The sequence below is a fragment of the Danio rerio genome, chromosome 6 (assembly GCF_052040795.2).
Source record: "Danio rerio strain M-AB ecotype USA chromosome 6, GRCz13ab, whole genome shotgun sequence".
In the NCBI taxonomy this organism is placed as follows: Eukaryota; Metazoa; Chordata; class Actinopteri; order Cypriniformes; family Danionidae; genus Danio; species Danio rerio.
In genome coordinates, this window is record NC_141026.1 from 26423375 (window position 1) to 26441410 (window position 18036).

The 18036-nt window shown below is 34.1% G+C and overlaps 1 protein-coding gene across 7 annotated transcripts in view; it reads right to left on the bottom strand.

Annotated features, from left to right (window-relative positions):
* The window catches only part of btbd8 (BTB domain containing 8), a 47448-nt gene extending 37500 nt beyond the window's left edge, over positions 1 to 9948 (bottom strand). For 2 of the 7 annotated variants that reach the window (NM_001446850.1, XM_087255593.1), the window contains 5 exon segments: positions 68 to 179; positions 4666 to 4799; positions 5089 to 5268; positions 8303 to 8461; positions 9790 to 9948. In NM_001446850.1, the coding sequence (NP_001433779.1) occupies positions 68 to 179; positions 4666 to 4799; positions 5089 to 5268; positions 8303 to 8406 (530 nt within the window). In that variant the 5' untranslated portion in view covers positions 8407 to 8461; positions 9790 to 9948. 7 annotated transcript variants of the gene reach the window in all.
* Between the last annotated feature and the right edge of the window lie 8088 nt (positions 9949 to 18036).

Genomic DNA, 18036 nt, shown 5'->3' on the forward strand with positions numbered 1-18036 from the left:
CATTACAATAATATCAAAATACTGCACGCACATTTGTGTTAGCAAACTGTAGAAATGATGATTTTACCTGTGTGCTGAAAAGACTCTATCTGCCACCTGGATGCTGATGTCAGACATTTCACCCCTCTGATAAAGAGCCAAAAGATCTGACCCAAGCCCTGACGCTGGCTCGAACTGTGCTGAATCTGACAAAAAAAAGAAAAAAAAAAGAAAAAGAGTAATAAAAAAAAATTGTAAATAGAATGAGCAACACAGGCAAACCATGCAGTGAAGTTACTAATCGTGGACATACCCATTAATCCCACAGTAATAATTGTAAAAAAGCGTTGTTGTTGGCTTTGGTGAAAATATTTTTTAATCATTTTTTTATTCAAGAGTATTAATGTAGCATAACCAAATCAGTTGACATACTTCCTGCTTGCACATCTAGAGAAGTGGTTCCCAAAGTGGGGGTTGTGGGACAATGGGGGGTGTTGCTTAATGATTTTATCCGACTAGAATAACCACCCATAAACTAAACAATTTAAAAAACCAACATCCACATAAAAAATCATTTGCCTTTTGATTTTTTTTTCTATTTGATTGTGACCATTGAGATTAATGGCACAACAATACAAGTTTCTTTTTTCTGTTGAAACTTATTGCGGGGGCAATAAGTATGGAACAGATCACTATTTTTCTCACGAAACATATTTATAAAGTTGCCATTCACTTGAAATTTTCCCTGGATGTTGGTAACAACCAAAAAAATCCACATAAACAAAGAAAACAAATCAAAATAGTTTGCAAATTAAGTTATGCATTGTGAAATGAAATGATGGGGAAAAAGTACTAAACAGGTGTAAAAAGGCAGTGAAAGCTCGGACAGCAGCTGAAATCTCTCAGTAATTCATCAGCAACCCTCTGCCCTTCCTCATTGTAAATTCATATTGCCTGCTTCAATCCAACATCTACATTATCAGGTTGATGGAGATGAAACCAGAGTGTCAGCAAGACAATGATCCAAAACACAGCCAAGGAAACTCTCAAATGCTTTCGGAGAAAAAAAAATCAAGTTGTAGAACAGCCCAGCTAATCACCTGACCCAAATCTAATAGAAAATACTAAATAAAGATCAGATTTGATAGACAAGACCAACAGAACCAAGATTTTTACACTCTGTTAAAGTAGGTGAAAAACCCATACCTGAGCTATTCATTTGACTTGATTTGTCTTTAAGCTGCCATCACCAAAAAAGCCTTTTATTTAAAGTATTAAACACGTTTCAGCAGTTCAGTCATTTCTCCTTGTGTCATTTCATTGTAAATACACATAGCTCATGTTTCAGATTTTTTTGTTTTGTTTTATTCTTGTGTTTATATTAGGTCTTAACCAAAATCTGGTTCAATTCTAACAGCTCCTTTAGAAACATTACTCCCAGGAAAAAAAAAACTTGATTGTCAATTCTTTTTTTTTCTTAGCTGTAGGGATGAATGTAGGAAAATAAATTATATATAGCAATAGCATCAGTTGGAGCAGATTGAATTTTAAAGGACCAGGTTAAACTTCCAGACACCTTAACAGCACTTCACTACATTAAAAATGAATACAGGCTACAGCCCACCAGTCTCCCTATAGGTAAGGTTAATACTAAATTAAACAAATCAATGAAAGTCTACAAAAATTATATGGTAGTTAGACTGTCACACTCATCAATATGCTTATGTTTATAGAGTATGTGTGTACCAATTGTGTATATATAACTACCCCAGAGTCACTGGCATTGTTTATTTTGGGGTTGTGAACTCAAAAGTTTGGGAACCCCTGATCTAGAGTAGTGGTTTCTAAAGTGGGTGTCATTACAACAGACTAGGGGTGCTGTGGAATCTTAGCTTTTTCCAATCTAGACAGCATAAAATAACTATTGTACCATAATAACCTTTTACAGCAAACATTTTAAATATTTTTATTTATAAACACGAACATTTGAGCATACCAAAACTTGAAAAAAAAACAAAACAACATTTATTTTAAACAAAAAATTAAAAGTATTAATTTATTGCCAATTGGACCATTTGAGAATTGCCCCACCCACCCTTCTCTGCTGCCCACAGCTCATGTCAGTGGAGCAGAATCTTCCTGTTGCAGAAATGCCCACGACACAGGTCTATGCCTCAATTAGCTTCATTTTTAAGTTATAAGTTCAGGTTTGAACAAAGAAATGAGAAACTAAAAGTAAGACTGTTCTGCTGCCCCAGATAGGCTAATGATGATGTGGAGATGATCTGTAAGTAAGTAAGTTAGTAAGTAAGTAAGTTAGTAAGTAAGTAATGTGTATTTATGTAGCGCATTTATCGTGTTTAGCCATACACCCAAAGTGCTTCACAATCATGAGCGGGGGCCTCTCCAAACCACCACCACTGTGCAGTATCTACTTGGATGATGCGATGGCAGCCACAGGACGACACCAGTGCGCTCACCACACACCAGTTAGAATGGAGAGACAGTGCTACAGCCAATTAATGGGATGGGGGTGATTTGGAGGCCATGATCGTAGGGGCCAATGGATGTAATTTGGACAGGGCACCAGGGTTACACCCCTACTCTTTACGAGATGTGCCATGGGATTTTTATCGACAACAGACAGTCAGGACCTCGGTTTTAATGTCTCATCCGAAAGAGGGTTGATGTGAAATTCAACTAAATGCATGTCTTTCATTTAACATGTATTCTGTCATTACTTTTAGCCTTTATAAATGTATCCAGTGTAGGGCCTATAGCTGCAAAAATAACTGTTAAAAGATCGGGATCTTCTTTCAAACATCCACGCGATCTTAATTATGCTAAATGATTGTGATTAGCAATTTTATTAATACTTTGATGATTTCAACATTGCAATCAAATAGCTTAATTCTTTAGTCCTTTCCACAAGTATTGTAAATTCTGATTAATAAAGAATCAAATAATCACACAAGTACTGGGACAACAGTTTGGTTCTGATTAAAAAGATTAAAAGCACCATATAAAAGCAATTTGAGGCTTCAAATAAAGTTTATTACAATTAAATTGTTAAACCAATTGGTGGCGATAACTGATATGTAGTATATCACTGAATAATTTTCTGAAAATATTTGTCTCATAAGGAAAGTAGGAAGTTTTTGAAGAGCAAGTTATTGAACCATAACATGAAAATGAGATAGGAAAATAAATGTAATAATTTGTTGTTTTTATAACGTTAAGTGTATGCATATTGCGTTATCACCAGCAACAGTAGCAAAGGCTGAAGGCTGAAATCCTACAACTGGCCCTGGAGAGATGATTCATTAGCATGAGTTGTTTCACCTCATATTGTCTGTTGTGATGCATTCATAATAAATCATTGTTACTGTTTATGCATCATTTGTTGTTTGCTCATCTGAATATAAACAAATAAATATACACATTAACTTTAAAAAGGGACAGGGTGGGAAAAAACACACTACTAAGAGCTTTCAAACTGTTTGGGAACTACTGATCTAGACTAGAGGATATAAGAGGTGTACATTTGTAAACAGTTACAATTGTGAACAGGGGTCCGTTCTTCGTACCATGCTTAAATGATCTAAGATGATTTAGCAAATCCTGGATCTTTTAATCTTGATAACTGATCTCTGGCTAATTTGGTTCTTCAAACAAGTTAGTGTATCAGATTAAAATGTCTGGATAAACTGATCTGAGATCGCTGCATGTGTTTTAAAGAACAGATCTATCGATCCTCGAAATCATGATCAGCAATGCAACATTTGTTGTGAGCTGCAGGCTTTACTCTTTCATGTGTCAAGAGTACTCATCATGGATTTCAATGAACATCAATGTATTTGAAGATTTTCTTTATTATAGTAGCCTAGGCCTACTCAAGTTTTTTCAATCGGCGTAAGGAATAACTGTATAAATAATTTTTGCATCAAAAAAAGCATTTTAATATTGGTAAAGGTGTAAATCACCAGCATATTAGTGAATATTGTGCATGTAGTTGAATATTTTGCATGTACGTGTTTGTATCTAAAAGAGTTAATATCAATACATTTTGTCTTTAAACCACCAGGTGGCAGTCTTTGTACTTTTATTTCGGAGTGCAGATTGCATAAGTTTTATTAATATACACATATACATATATAGTTAAAAAATATATTTTACTATTTTCCCAAGTGTATATAACTACTGTAAGAAAAGATCAGCATTTGGTACATACTTTCAGTATTATCTTTGAACTGATTCGATCTAATCTTGTTTATTTGAAATGAACCTGCTCCCGAGTAGGTTTGAGCTATCAGAACTGTTGCTATGACAAGTCTCAGATAAGTTTTGAAGAGCTAAAAGATCCTGGATCATGTCAAATCGTCAATATACAAATCCAGCTAATTGAGTAATCCATGAAAGAAGAACGGACCCCAGGAGTATAATACCTTGATTCAGTCGTAAACACTCAAAACTGACTGTGCAGTTTAAAAAATGAATATATTTAAATATAGAAAAACATAACATCAATGACAGCATAAAGTTTGTGTGTTATATTCTCAAATTGCAAGACAAAAAAACAAAAAGAATTATAATTAAATGAGTTAACAACTTCTTTTTAGAACTGAGTCAAATAAAGATCACATCAGGAGCAAAAAAATGTAGCATATCTAAAAAATGTCGTCTTACCTGAGTCACAGCTGACCTGAGACTCAACATCATGGCCTTTTGCTACATTGCCATTTACTAGCTGTGAATGGCCATTGTGGATAATTAAGGCGCTATTCTCCTTCGCCAGGCACTTGTCTTCTGTGTACACTTTTCTGTTACAGAAAAAAAGCAACATGAGCTGTATGTGTTGTTTCTATGTGCTGCTTCTATGTAACATTCAGCGCTGTTATACAGACCTCTGCAAATTATAAAACCATATTATTATTATTTTTTTACAATTGTTTAAAATATTAATAAAAAGAACACTGATTAATCTGGTTATAAAAGAAATAGAAAATGTTACTGTATAAAGTCATATTATTATCATTTATTTATTTTATCTTTTTAAAGAAGAAGTATACTGATTAAGCTTATCATAAGGGAAAGAGAAAATTCCATTACTGTATAAAGTCGGTGAGGGCTGCAGGTTCAGTCCCCTGCAGGTTGATGACAGGTGTAGTTGGTTCGGATCCCTGCAGGAGGTGAGGAGCTCTGGCCAGCAGCACAGCCCTGTGGGCCTTCAGCCGAACAGCAGAACCAACACACAGAGTGACGTCGCTCTCCTGCTCCTCCTGCAAAAGCCTGATAAACACAGAGATCTCCATCAACACAACTGAAAACCAACATCTAGCAGTCATTTGACAAGAACAGCATTCTCAATAAACCACTCACTCAGTGCCCCTTTATTTTCTATTCCATTTCCTATTGTTATATTTGCCTATACACTGCTGAGATAATAATAAGTGTTTTAAACTACAAAGACAGATGGTTGTATAACTTAGTGGTTGAAGATATGACATGGAAAGTAAAAGTTAAAAAACAAACAGAACAATCATTCAGTTAACATCTATACATTTATTTTTTTTGGTACTATGAAATGAGAAAGACTTCTTTAGTATTTTAATGTAATATTTATTTAGTATTTATTTTAAAAGTATTAACAGAAAATTGGATACTCAGTACGCAACACACTCAAAATATAAATGTAACAGCTTTAATATTATTTTAAAATAATATTAAAAATTAAAATAAACTAATTGAAAAAATTTTGACAGGGGTTTGCTAACTGACATTAAATATCTCAATGAAGTTATTTTATACTTTATTAACCTATCAGTTTATATTTCAGGGTCATATGAAATGTGCTTTAATAGTTTTAAAATTCCATTTTATTTTATTATAAACAGTGCTTTTTTTCTGGACTCTATTTTTGCATTTCATTTTTAGTTTCAGGACTCCATTTTAATGTTTTTTTTTTCATTTTAATTTAATGTTGAAAATTATACATTTTAGCAACATTTTTGCAATGAAGATGTTTTGCAACTTTTGACATAAATATGCCTCATGTGTACACTTGATATGACAGTACACTTGAATCCTCCAGGATTCTGCAAGTCCAATGAGATAAAAAAAAACTAAATAAAGATTTATGCATAACGTTAAATAAAAACACAAGAATTAAAGCAAATAATGGCAAATGTTTTGAGACAAAAGTGTCACAAAATCATTTTAAGCTGCATTTATATTTAAAAATAAAAACAAAAACAGCTAAATTAGTTATTTTGAAACATGTTGAAAGAAATTGGTAACTATTGACTCTCACAGGATTTGTTTTTCCTACTATGGAAGCCAGTGGTTACCTGTTTATTTGTTTGTTTCTCTCTTTTTCTTATGTATTTATGTTTTAATTCCATATAAGCAGCATTTGTTATAATCAGGGTGTCAAGTATTCAATATATAAGCTTTTCACTTATTTGATTTGATTTGTAATATATCATCATAACCATTTCTAAATCATCATGCGTTGTACAAAAAATTTTTTTTGATTAATTTGATCAGCGAGAAATATTCCTAATGAATATAAGTGATATTAAATATTTTTTGGTGTTCAATAGAATTATTTTGCTTTGTCTTGTATGCATGCATGTATACTTGTATTTGTTTTTTTTTTTGTTTTTTTGTTTTACTTCTGCACATTTTATGTTTATAAAGCTCTTTGAGATGCTTCTTTTTAATGCAATTTATTAAAAGAGCTACAGATTGAAGACTATACAATTATTACTGAAGTCCAACGTGTACTGAGGCACAAATTCTACAATGTGAATCTCTACTGATTGAGGCTCTTCCAATCAAACTTCATGTCCACATCAGCATCACAATCACTGTCAGCATCATTTTGGCATGTTGTGCTGCAATGTGACGAATCTGGGTGACCCAGAATACTGTGGTGCCCCAGGCCTTTGTGCGACTGCGGTCCTCTTTCCTCTTATGAAGCACACACGGATGAAGATGGAGAGATCAGAGTTGACTTTTGCACCCTGGCTAAAACTGTTTTGTGGAGCATCAATAATCACAACAGCTCTGAGAGTGATCTCAATGTATAAATAAATGTACAGTGCACTTGAGCTTGGAAAGGAAATGGAGAAGAATATGGAATTAGATGAAAATAGGTCTGCTTTCTTCTTTTAAGTAGTATCAAAACTTAAAATAGTCATTATTTATAAAACTCTGTTCAATTCGGTTGAATATAATATGACGTTAATAAGTAATCGATCGTTTTCATGTTATGCTGTATTAATTAATAAATTAGGGCCCCATCAAATTCTTCATTTGGAAAATTTTACTTTACTGGATTTTTACTTTTCCAATTTGTGATCAAATTGATCTGTTTGACTGTTTTTTTTTCATTTCTATATAATTCATAATACAAATAAAACATGGAATAACAATTGCTTCATTATTTCAATTTAAAAATTATTTGTCTATTTTATTATTTGTATTATTTCTATTGTTGTATTTTAATATGAAATATTATTCTACTGTACAATAGTATTTTGTTTCAATTTCTTCAAGTAAAAACCCAGCACTTTTATTTTGAAAGACTGTCAAACATGTATCTTTCTCACATAAATAAATAAAATGCATACAACTTAAATTTAAATACTATTTTGCCACATTTTAACTATATTAAAAAAGAAATTATCGAAAAACTAAATATTCATTATAAGCTAAGTGTATGTAATGAAGTACCATAAGAAGAAAATCATAATAATTTTGAAGATTTAAGCCAGACGACAGCAAAGTTAATAACACGTTATCATGCATAATTAGATAAATAGCACTGATGAATAAATACAAATAATCCTAAAATAACATGTGGGCTACCAAAATCTATACTGTGCATCTATACACAAATTATTTTATTTCTTTTTTTACAATTAGTTGCATTTGTAAACAAAATGAGTGAAGATTCTATTCTCTTTTAATTATAGTAATTTATTCATCCATATGTTTAAAGAAATAATATATATATATATATATATATATATATATATATATATATATATATATATATGTGTGTGTGTGTGTGTGTGTGTTATCCACATGAACATTTGAAAGCAAGATCTATGGTTTATACTGTTCAGACTTTGCATATTCAGATTGTCTCCAAAGGGAGTGACAGGAGCTGTGCAAACACTGAAGCAGGTCTCTGACTTGACTACAATAGTTGCTAAGGGTACATCATATAACAACAGTGATATTTCAGGTGCTGAACAGTGCAGACACAATATTAAAAAGAATAACAAAGGTCTCTTGTGTTGAAGGTAAAAATTACCGGTTCAGATCTCCTGACAGAGCATTTGCCAATCGCTTCTTCAGCTGGTTTCTGCATTTACGCTCTTTAGCTTGAAACTCTCTGGCAGCCTCAGTGGACGACATGTTATTGGCAAACCGCTGAGTTCATTCGTCAGCACATTTCTGTGATGATCAACATCTGAGGAGAGGAATAATAAACAACATCTTTACTACATTTGTTCCACAACAATAAATGATGGTGTTGTTTACTGTTTTATTATTAAGAGACACTCTTTTATTTTTTATTTTTTTGCTAAGTGTCTTACAGTACATGTAAAACGATGAATGAGATTTATTAATATAAATGTATTATATAAAGTATTTCAGTAATATAAAGTATAAAGAACAGTTTTATGTCATTTGATTTTAATGTTTTAAATGGATCTGGTAAATAGATCTATAAATAGCACAAAACTGTTTTTTTGTCAATAACCAAAAAACTCACAATATAAAATAGAAAAAAAAGGTATCTGAAGACAACAAAACAAAACAAAGATAATACAGACAACAAATATGCTCAGGTGACCAATAAATTAAACCAAATTATATGTCATTTCTAGTTGATTTATTAAAATAAACTGATACTGTACTATCATTTACAAAGGAGTGATAATATTTATAAATATTAACATTTTACTACAACAATACAATATTACATATGCACTAAACATTGCTGTCTTTAGGTCAAATATTCCAGAAAAACATTATATATATTAATATGAATGCTTAATTAAATATGGTATAAAAGAGCATTATTTTAATTAATATTTCTATCATTTATATGTAAAGTAAACTAAACTGAATCAACATTTATGATACCTTATTTCTTAAACCCGTAATAAGCATCAACATGGCTTTTAGAACTGACACACTTCTGTTAAATGGGGCTTGAACGCCCAGTCAGATAAGGACAACTAGACCACCAAGTCAAACACAGGTCAGTACGTTCTCCAAGTATGCACTTTACAATTAAATATTTCTTATTAAAGCGTAGTCACTTGATTTACAGTATTTACCCTTAAGAATCTTTCTAATTTGATCAAGGTGTAGTACAAATCTAATCTCATTTTTAATGTCTCACTGTTAGCATGATTAGCATTCACACATTAGAGTTATCACAAAAGCGAGCTGTCTAAACAAGCCTGCCTTAATAAACCTATTATAAAATCACAACGTTTACAAAAATAAATCACTAATATTATTATACACTATGTATTAAATGATAAAATTAAGGGCGTGTTGTGTATTCATTCAATCAAGTCTGTTAGCCATTAGCATCTAAACTGTCATAAACCACAAAGAGATAAGCTTATTAATAATAGAAATATCTTTTACATTTTACCGTCAAGAAGAGTATTCGTATTTCTCTAGAAAGCGACAAAACAAACAGCATTGAGGCACAATGACATTTCAAAAGCATCAGTGAGAGTGTCGTGTTGTCAATGACAACTGGATGAGGAGACTTACCTCACACACCATTACACTGAAGAGCGCGTTATCCTCACAGTTAAACATCCACATCTGCTCTTCACACTCCACAAATGAGACGCTGAAAATGTCTTTTTTTTCCAGTGATCGCGAAACTGACAGCTAACACAACCTTCACAGTTCACATGGGGATAGAGTGAAAGTGCCCGGGAGAGTTTACAGTATTTCTGCTGTTGTTTTGCTGCCCCCATGCGTTGCAAGAGTGAAATGCGTGCGTGAAAAGTAGGTGAAGGTTGTGAATGTGAGGTTATTACATGTTTAGTTTCATTATATTACGTTTTTATTGTATTTTGTTTATCATTTTTAGTATTATTATTTTAATATAATTACTATTTTTACATTTATTTATGTTTTTCTTGCTTTGGTTGTTTCAATATGAACCCCATTTAGAAAACTGACATCTATATATGGCTGATTCCAGCGTTATGGACGTGACATTTGCAGAAAAAAAATGAAACGTATATACTCGGAGAATGTATATGTTAACAGAATATTGAAATATCTGTTTATATTTTTATTACCCCTTAACCATGGAGTTTAGGCATCAAAAAAATATCAGTCTATGCAGGTGTTTTATATTTAAAATGACGGCAAAATGAATGCGTTACGGACGTGACAAAAAAAAGACATGAGTTTTGTGAGTTGACATACTTGGTTAAAATTCTGTGAATAAAAATGCAGAAGCCAAAAATATTTATAACAGTCAAAAGGATAAGGGTTGGCTCTGCATGGGACATTTATAATTCATTTTATTTAGTTTTTCATTTTTGCATTAATAAGGGAAAAATATCGTTACGGACGTGACTTGTCTTCGTTACGGACGTGACTGCTCTGAAATTGACAGTTGACACATTATGAAAATCAGATAAATGCTTTCAAAACTTGACAAAAGACCTATTTGTGGATATCTGTTGGGTGTGTAAACCAATAAACTTTAACCTCTGAGACATCTGAATGGTAAGGTTGCACAATTTATCAAACTTAAATAGATATCACCTTGTTATATTTAATTCGTAATATGGCATGTGTTGTTAAAGGTTAACGCACGTTCGAACGTTCAAAACTCAATTCGGAAACAGTGGTGCATGCTAACATGGTGCTTTTATTCTCTGAATAATATAGAATTGATAATAAACATAATCAGCTATAATAGGCCTATGTTTATCGGGCTCCTTTCCAGACAAACTTGAATTGAATCATTGCCCGACTGTTAGTGCGCAAGACCGTGTCTACGTGGCGAATATTCAAAATCTAGTTGTGTCACAGTTATGGCAATATTATATTTGACAAAGTTTATTTTTGTTTATTCTAGTTAATGTGTTAGTCGATTGAATAAATAGCTTAATTTGTCCACTCGCGCTTGCTTTCTTTTTCTCGTCGGCAGTCACTTCAGGACAGGTTGAAAAAATTTAAACAGAGGACCAGGATGAGAGAGAAAACTTTATTATGAAAGGTTTTGTGAAAAATAGCCATTAATTGCAGGCATGTACGATGGATGACTATAATGTTTATATTTTTAGGCTATAGTTTATAACCGATTGTGTAAAATATTGAATGACATTACAGCTGCAGGTGCTATCGATTTACTAACAAATTAAATGCTCCTATAATGTAGTTAAAGCTTAGATCAATATCAAGATTTTATTCTTATTTTGCCGCATGTAAAAAAATTTTAATAAGCACTCAAGCACATTTGCCGGGTGCTTGAAATCTTTGAAAATGTTTTCATTTTAATGTAGGCTATAGCCTATTTTCCAGCTTTGAAAGTGCTTAGATTTTGGATAAAGGGCTTGGAAAATTAATTGTGTCGCTATGATAATTTATCTTTATAAATAGTTATTTAATTAATAAAATAAAAAAAAACATATTTATGCTCTGCATGAAATGAAAACTCCGCTGTGGCCTGTGCAAGTGCCTGCAGCCTGACCCACAGCGTGCGCATTTTGAGCAATGGGAAAAGACCAAATGCATGGAGGTTATTGATTTTGCGCCCTGCATGCGCGCCTCGCGTTTTGCCATTGCCCGCTTTGTGAGCTCCAGAGGAAAAGCATGTTACCTCAGTGGCGTCTTTCATTCTTCAATCAAATGAAAGCAGAGGCGGGGTTTCCTTTGAGGTGACAAAGTGTGTTGTCAAGATACGGCGAACTTTTTAACTTTTTAAATTTTTAATTTTAGTAGAGACTTGTGGTCGCTCTTTTAAGTCATCCAAGTTGTATGACTTTACAAATCTTGAATTTCATAATATTATTTTAAAAATTAAATTATGACAACATTGACAGCAACACTAGCGCACAATAGACCAGCTGATTCAGTTGTTACCAAAGGTGACATACCAAAGAGCACCGTGCTCCTTTTTTTCTTGTCAATTTAAAATGCATTGCGGAGCGCCTCGTCTCTGGAATGAAAAAGCGCGTTCGTTGTGATCGGCCTCTATAAGCAACACATATATTTGTTAACTCGCAGAACAGTAACACGTGCAAACACGTGCTTACAGATGTATTTTGCCAAAGAAGCTAAATGAAAGAAGGATATTCTGGCCACAGTTTGACACAGGAGTTGACACAGGAGTTGACGAACCAGCGCTGATGCTGGTCGTCTTTGCAGCCTGGAGCCGCGTCATAAACTCAACTAGGTATATTGATTATTTAGTGCAGACTAACCAACAAACCATTTTTTTCCCATTGGAAAATAACAGTTATTATTAGTTCTTATATACATTTTTAAATAGCCTACATAGCCTAATCTACAAATCAAACAAAGCCAAATATTTTAAGATAACTTCGCACCAAACTGATGCTTTCATTTTACAGCTTATAAAATATGTATGCAAATTAATACAGTATCACATGTAAATAACAAAATTGTTATATCCTTAGCCTATATTTAACAAAAAAGTATAGGTTCAAAGCCTTATGGTTCATTGTCATTATCTTTCACTATACTCGCGCGCGCGCACATGAACCGCAAGTAAGACAGAGGAAATAGGCTAATAAATCATAATTAAGACATAATCTTTAAACTAATGACCTCTATTAAAAATGATGACAGGTTTTGTAATATTATAACAGCGGAGCATTAATTGAATGCATTTTTTCCGTAAAGCAATCTATTTGAGCTAGCCTAATATTTTTTAATTGACGGAAGAAAAAAAAAACACGATTGGACAAACAGTCTATGCCGATTCTTAAAAAGCATTCAGTCAATGTTTTCGTTTTGTAATCTTAATTTGTCATTTAAGTAAAAAGGTTTAGAACAGGATTTATTTATTTTATTATTTTATTATTTTTGTTAGTTTATTCAGTTATTCTGTGCTGCTAAAAACACTGCAGGTGCGTGAAGATGCTCAATTCTGTATGCTGTTTGCATGTTAAAATAACCTAAATCAGTATTTTAAAATGCAATATTTAATGTGTCAGACAAAATGGCACGTCAATTTTTTTTTAATTAAATAATATTTTGATATTAATCTGTTAACGGTTAATATCGCTTAACGAGCGGTTGTTGATTGGCAACATGAATCGAAATCAGCATTCCTAGTTTGGCATAAATCGTATCTTAACTATTTGATCTATTATTTGACGGTAAGTTACCCTATCTACAAAAGAAACAAGAAGTGCTTCAACACAAGGTGCTGCATCGCCAAAACACCAAGATTATGCGTCAAGATTATGGCATGTAAAATGTTGTTCTCTTTATTAAACATTTATTTTTTAAATGTTACTAAAATGGTTTATAGCTAACTGAAATGTTTAGTTCTTGATATAACATATGGATGTTATGTAATGTAAGTCAGTAATTGTAATGCAGCATCATAATGAACAGATATGCGCTAGTCATTGGCTTATATTAATAAGGAGTTCAAAAATGGTCACGTCCGTAACGCAAAATTGTAGTGGTTTAAAGCAAAGACCAGAGATGAGTTGGCGATCATAATTAGTATGGACATATTTTGGCTTTGTATACAAAGTTTCATTTTATTTGTTATAATATTTATTCCACAATATAAACTTTTTTATTAAATCGTTACGGACGTGACACGTGACCGAAGCTGCGTGATGTCTTAAATATGTAGCTCATAAATCAAAAGGGCAGTAATGTTATGAAAAAGTAAGGGTAATTATTTATACTACAGACTCCAATCCTTCTGCAGAATGATTACTGTTAACATAAAGCATGGAAAAGGTGAGTCTTTAATCCCTTTTTCTAAAGCACGAAGTGTGGTTGGATTATAATGAAATTTACCATTGGCACAATCCTCATATTTCATGGATAAACAAACCAATTTCCTTAAAAATTCAACAAGAGCACATCATTACAATAAAATATAGACCTTAATGAGCAAATTTAAATAGGTTTTGTTATTTTGGTCAAAAGTTTATTTTTTCATGATAAGGTTGACATTTTCATGGAATTGACCATATATATATATATATATATATATATATGTGACCTTTATACTTCACTCCCGAACCCACTTCATTCACCCTTCAGCAATACACACACACTGGACTCGGATGAGGAGGATTTTATTTTGCCCTGCACACAGAGCAGTAACAGTGAGATCAACACGGTTTAATTTAGCATCCACATCCACAGCAGTTCTCCCTAACTCTGCTGCAGTCTATATTGAAAGCTTATATTATTATTATATAAAACAAAGACAGAGATATAAAAATACAGAAAATGCGTAACTAATATCACTGAATAAACACATTTAATACCTTAACACAAAATATAATAGAAAATTACCTGCACACAGAGCAGTAAAAGTGAGATCAACACGGTTTAATTTAGCATCCACATCTAAAACACATATAACTCCATTAGCACTTGCTGTATAAGCACATGGGGGAAAATATCAAGATGAGATTAAAAGTATCAAAATCAAACAAATATGACAAGAAAACCCACTCTGTCGATCAATAAATGTATATAAAGTGTGATAGACTTTTAAAACTGCATCCAATCGATCATTTAAATGATATTTTTATATTTTAGTGTGGAGCTAACACAAACCCGACTCACCCACAGCAGTTCTCCCTAACTCTGCTGCAGTCTATACACAGACTCTGTGCGCAATAGCGCCACCGGCGAACTAGCAGGAACTGCACTCCCATTAAAGCAGGATTTAATACTGAACTATTAACATGGTATATATTTATTTCGTTACATACACCCCCCTTAAATCCTGCTTAATGGGGACATGTATGTTAACCAAACAAACTAACATTGAAGAAAAGAAAAGAAATTCTATACATGGGACATCTACTTCATGTATTCAATCAATTAAGGAAGAAGGGGAAAAAAAACATATGGAGTATGATTCTGTCAATCAATATATTCTCCTATGAGGAGTACAATAAGATAAGGGAGGCGCCTAACCCCAATCTTATAGCAGACTAAAGAGATGCCTGTTACACCTCAAATATTTCATCATATATTAACTCCTTGCTAGATATCTAAATCTGTTTCAACCTGTTTCTCCTTTGTTCCTTTCAAAAAAAAAATTTGTATCAATTCTATGTGAAAAAGCTTTTAACTAAATAAACAAAAGAACTCACAGTAGAGTCAGAACTGTCCATGTGTTGTTCATTCATTTCACAAATTAGTCTTTTAGGAGGCTTAATGATTCTACCAACTCTGGTTTGAGCTACTGCTGAGTCCAAGCACTTAGGTTGAGTGCACACCACAAGTTCCTCAGTGGCCTTTGTGAACTGCTCTCTTTCAGTCAAATTAGAGAGATTTTTACCTTCTTCTTCAGGTAAGTCAACATCACCTGTCACAGTTGCATCACTCCTTTCAACAGTACTTATCTCCTCAACATCATTGTCATTCAAATTCCCAGCATCAAGGCTTGCAGAGTCCAACATATCTAGAGAACAGTCCGACACATTGGTTAAGTTTGCATCCATTGATTGATCAACGTCCTCAACAAAATCCTCTGGATTACTCAATATCCAGTTTGCCGTTCTGCCATCAATATCAGATTCCTCTCCACAGGCAACAATTTCATCATTCCTGTCATCCTCCTGTGCATCCTGTTCTTGGGGTTCATCAACTGGAAGAAAATTCACAGGTAACAGCAGATTTCTATGAACTACCCTCACTTTGTCAGAGCTGATTTCCCGAATCCTGTAAACGTTGATATTAGGATACACCGTTATGACTTCATATGGAGATGACTCCCATTTGTCAGCAACTTTTCTTCTTCCTTTTTCACCTCTGTTTGCAACCAACACTCTATCCCCAACAGCTAATGGGCAACCCTTCACCTTCCTGTTATAAAGTCTGCCATGTCTGTCCGTTTCTTTCAGAGTGTGCATCTGAGCTATACGAGCTGCTTCTCGCAAGTCACTTCTTAGTGTGGACACAAAGTCCTTGTAATCCACAACATCCTCATTAAGAAGCACATTCTGAAATAAAACATCAATTGGGAGACGAGGAACTCTGCCAAACATGAGAAAGAATGGCGCAAAACCCGTTGTCTCATGTTCTGTGCAGTTATAACAGAAGGTAAGTTGCTGTAGCATTTGTGGCCATTTTGACTTTTTTTTAGGAGGCAACGTCCTAATCATACTTCCAAGTGTCCTATTGAACCTTTCTGCAATGCCATTACCCATGGGGTGGTATGGTGTAGTGTGTGACTTGTCTACACCTGCCATGGTCAATAGTTCCTTGATTAGTTTACTCTCGAAATTAGCCCCTTGGTCAGAGTGAATTCTTTTGGGGAATCCATAAACCAGAAAGAAGTCATTCCAGAGCCTCTTCGCAACTTGCTTGGCCGACTGATTCTGACATGGGAACGCATGAGCCATTTTTGTAAAATGATCAGTCACTATTAGCACATCCACGCATTTCCCATCTCTGAGCTCTGCCGACCAGAAGTCAATGCAGACTAGTTCCAAGGGTTCAGATGTTCGGATACTTTCCAATGGAGCACAAGCATTGGGTTCTGAGGTTTTACCAACTACACATCGATGACAGGTCTTCACATAATCATCGATATCTTTTTTCATTCCGATCCAAAAGAACCGTTGTCTTGCCAGTGATAGTGATCTACTACGCCCTTGATGTCCTGCTGCATCATGGATTCCATGAAGAACTTGAGCCTTCAATGAAGCAGGTACAACAACAAGGTACAATTTCTTGTTCAGTTTTGGATCTCTTTTCACCTTATAAAGCACTCCATTACAAATAGCCAGTTTGTCATGATGTTTTAGCAGTTGTCTAACACTTTTAGTCTCCTTTGCTTGTTCTTTCTTAGATGGTTTTCGACGTCGCTCAATATAATAGAGAATCCGATGCAAAGTGGTATCCTGCCCCTGCTCACTAATGATGGTACTGTGTAGCAAAGGAGGACTATCCTGTTGTGGTTGAAAGAGAGGAGGAACTGCCCCCATCACTTCACTCAAACCACCAGTCGAATGTGCTGCTAGTACAGCAGAAACTTCCTGACTTCCAAAAGATCCTGAATGCAAGGATTCATCACTGGTAGAGTCACATGAATTTTCACCAACTTTCTTTACTGATTGATGGTTATTTACGCACTTGAAAGCATCTTGGACTGAATCATCAACAACACCACTGACATCCTTCAAGAGAGATAAGTATGGTTCAGTAATGAGGCGGTGTCCTATGCAAGACTCAACAAATGGCTCACGGCTCAGAGCATCCGCAACAACATTTTTTGTTCCTGGGACATACTTTAAGTCAAAGCTGTAAGAAGCAAGTTTTGCCACCCACCTTTGCTCACATGCATCAAGTCGTGGTTTAGTTAAAATATATGTTAGAGGATTATTGTCAGTCCATGCCGTAAAGTGTCTTCCTCTCAACCAGTGGCTAAATTTCTCGGTGATTGCCCACTTTAAAGCAAAGAACTCCAATCTGTGGGCTGGATAGTTCATTTGCGAGCGAGATAAAGTTCGGCTAGCGAAGGCTATGGGTCTGGCAATATCCTCACCTGGCAAAACTTGCGACAACACAGCTCCAACACCATCAAAAGATGCATCGACAGCCAAGATAAAAGGTTGGTCAAAATCTGGGTGAGCCAATGTCACATTTTTTGTCAAGTCTACTTTCAGAGTCTGTAAAGCCTCTTCACATTCTGCTGTCCAGTCGGCTGGGGAAAGTTTGAGGTAAGTAACTTTCTTTTTTGGTCTGCGTCCTTTCATTACAGGAGTCTGTTTGACTGTGCCTGATGTCAACTTGAATAGAGGCTTAGCTTTT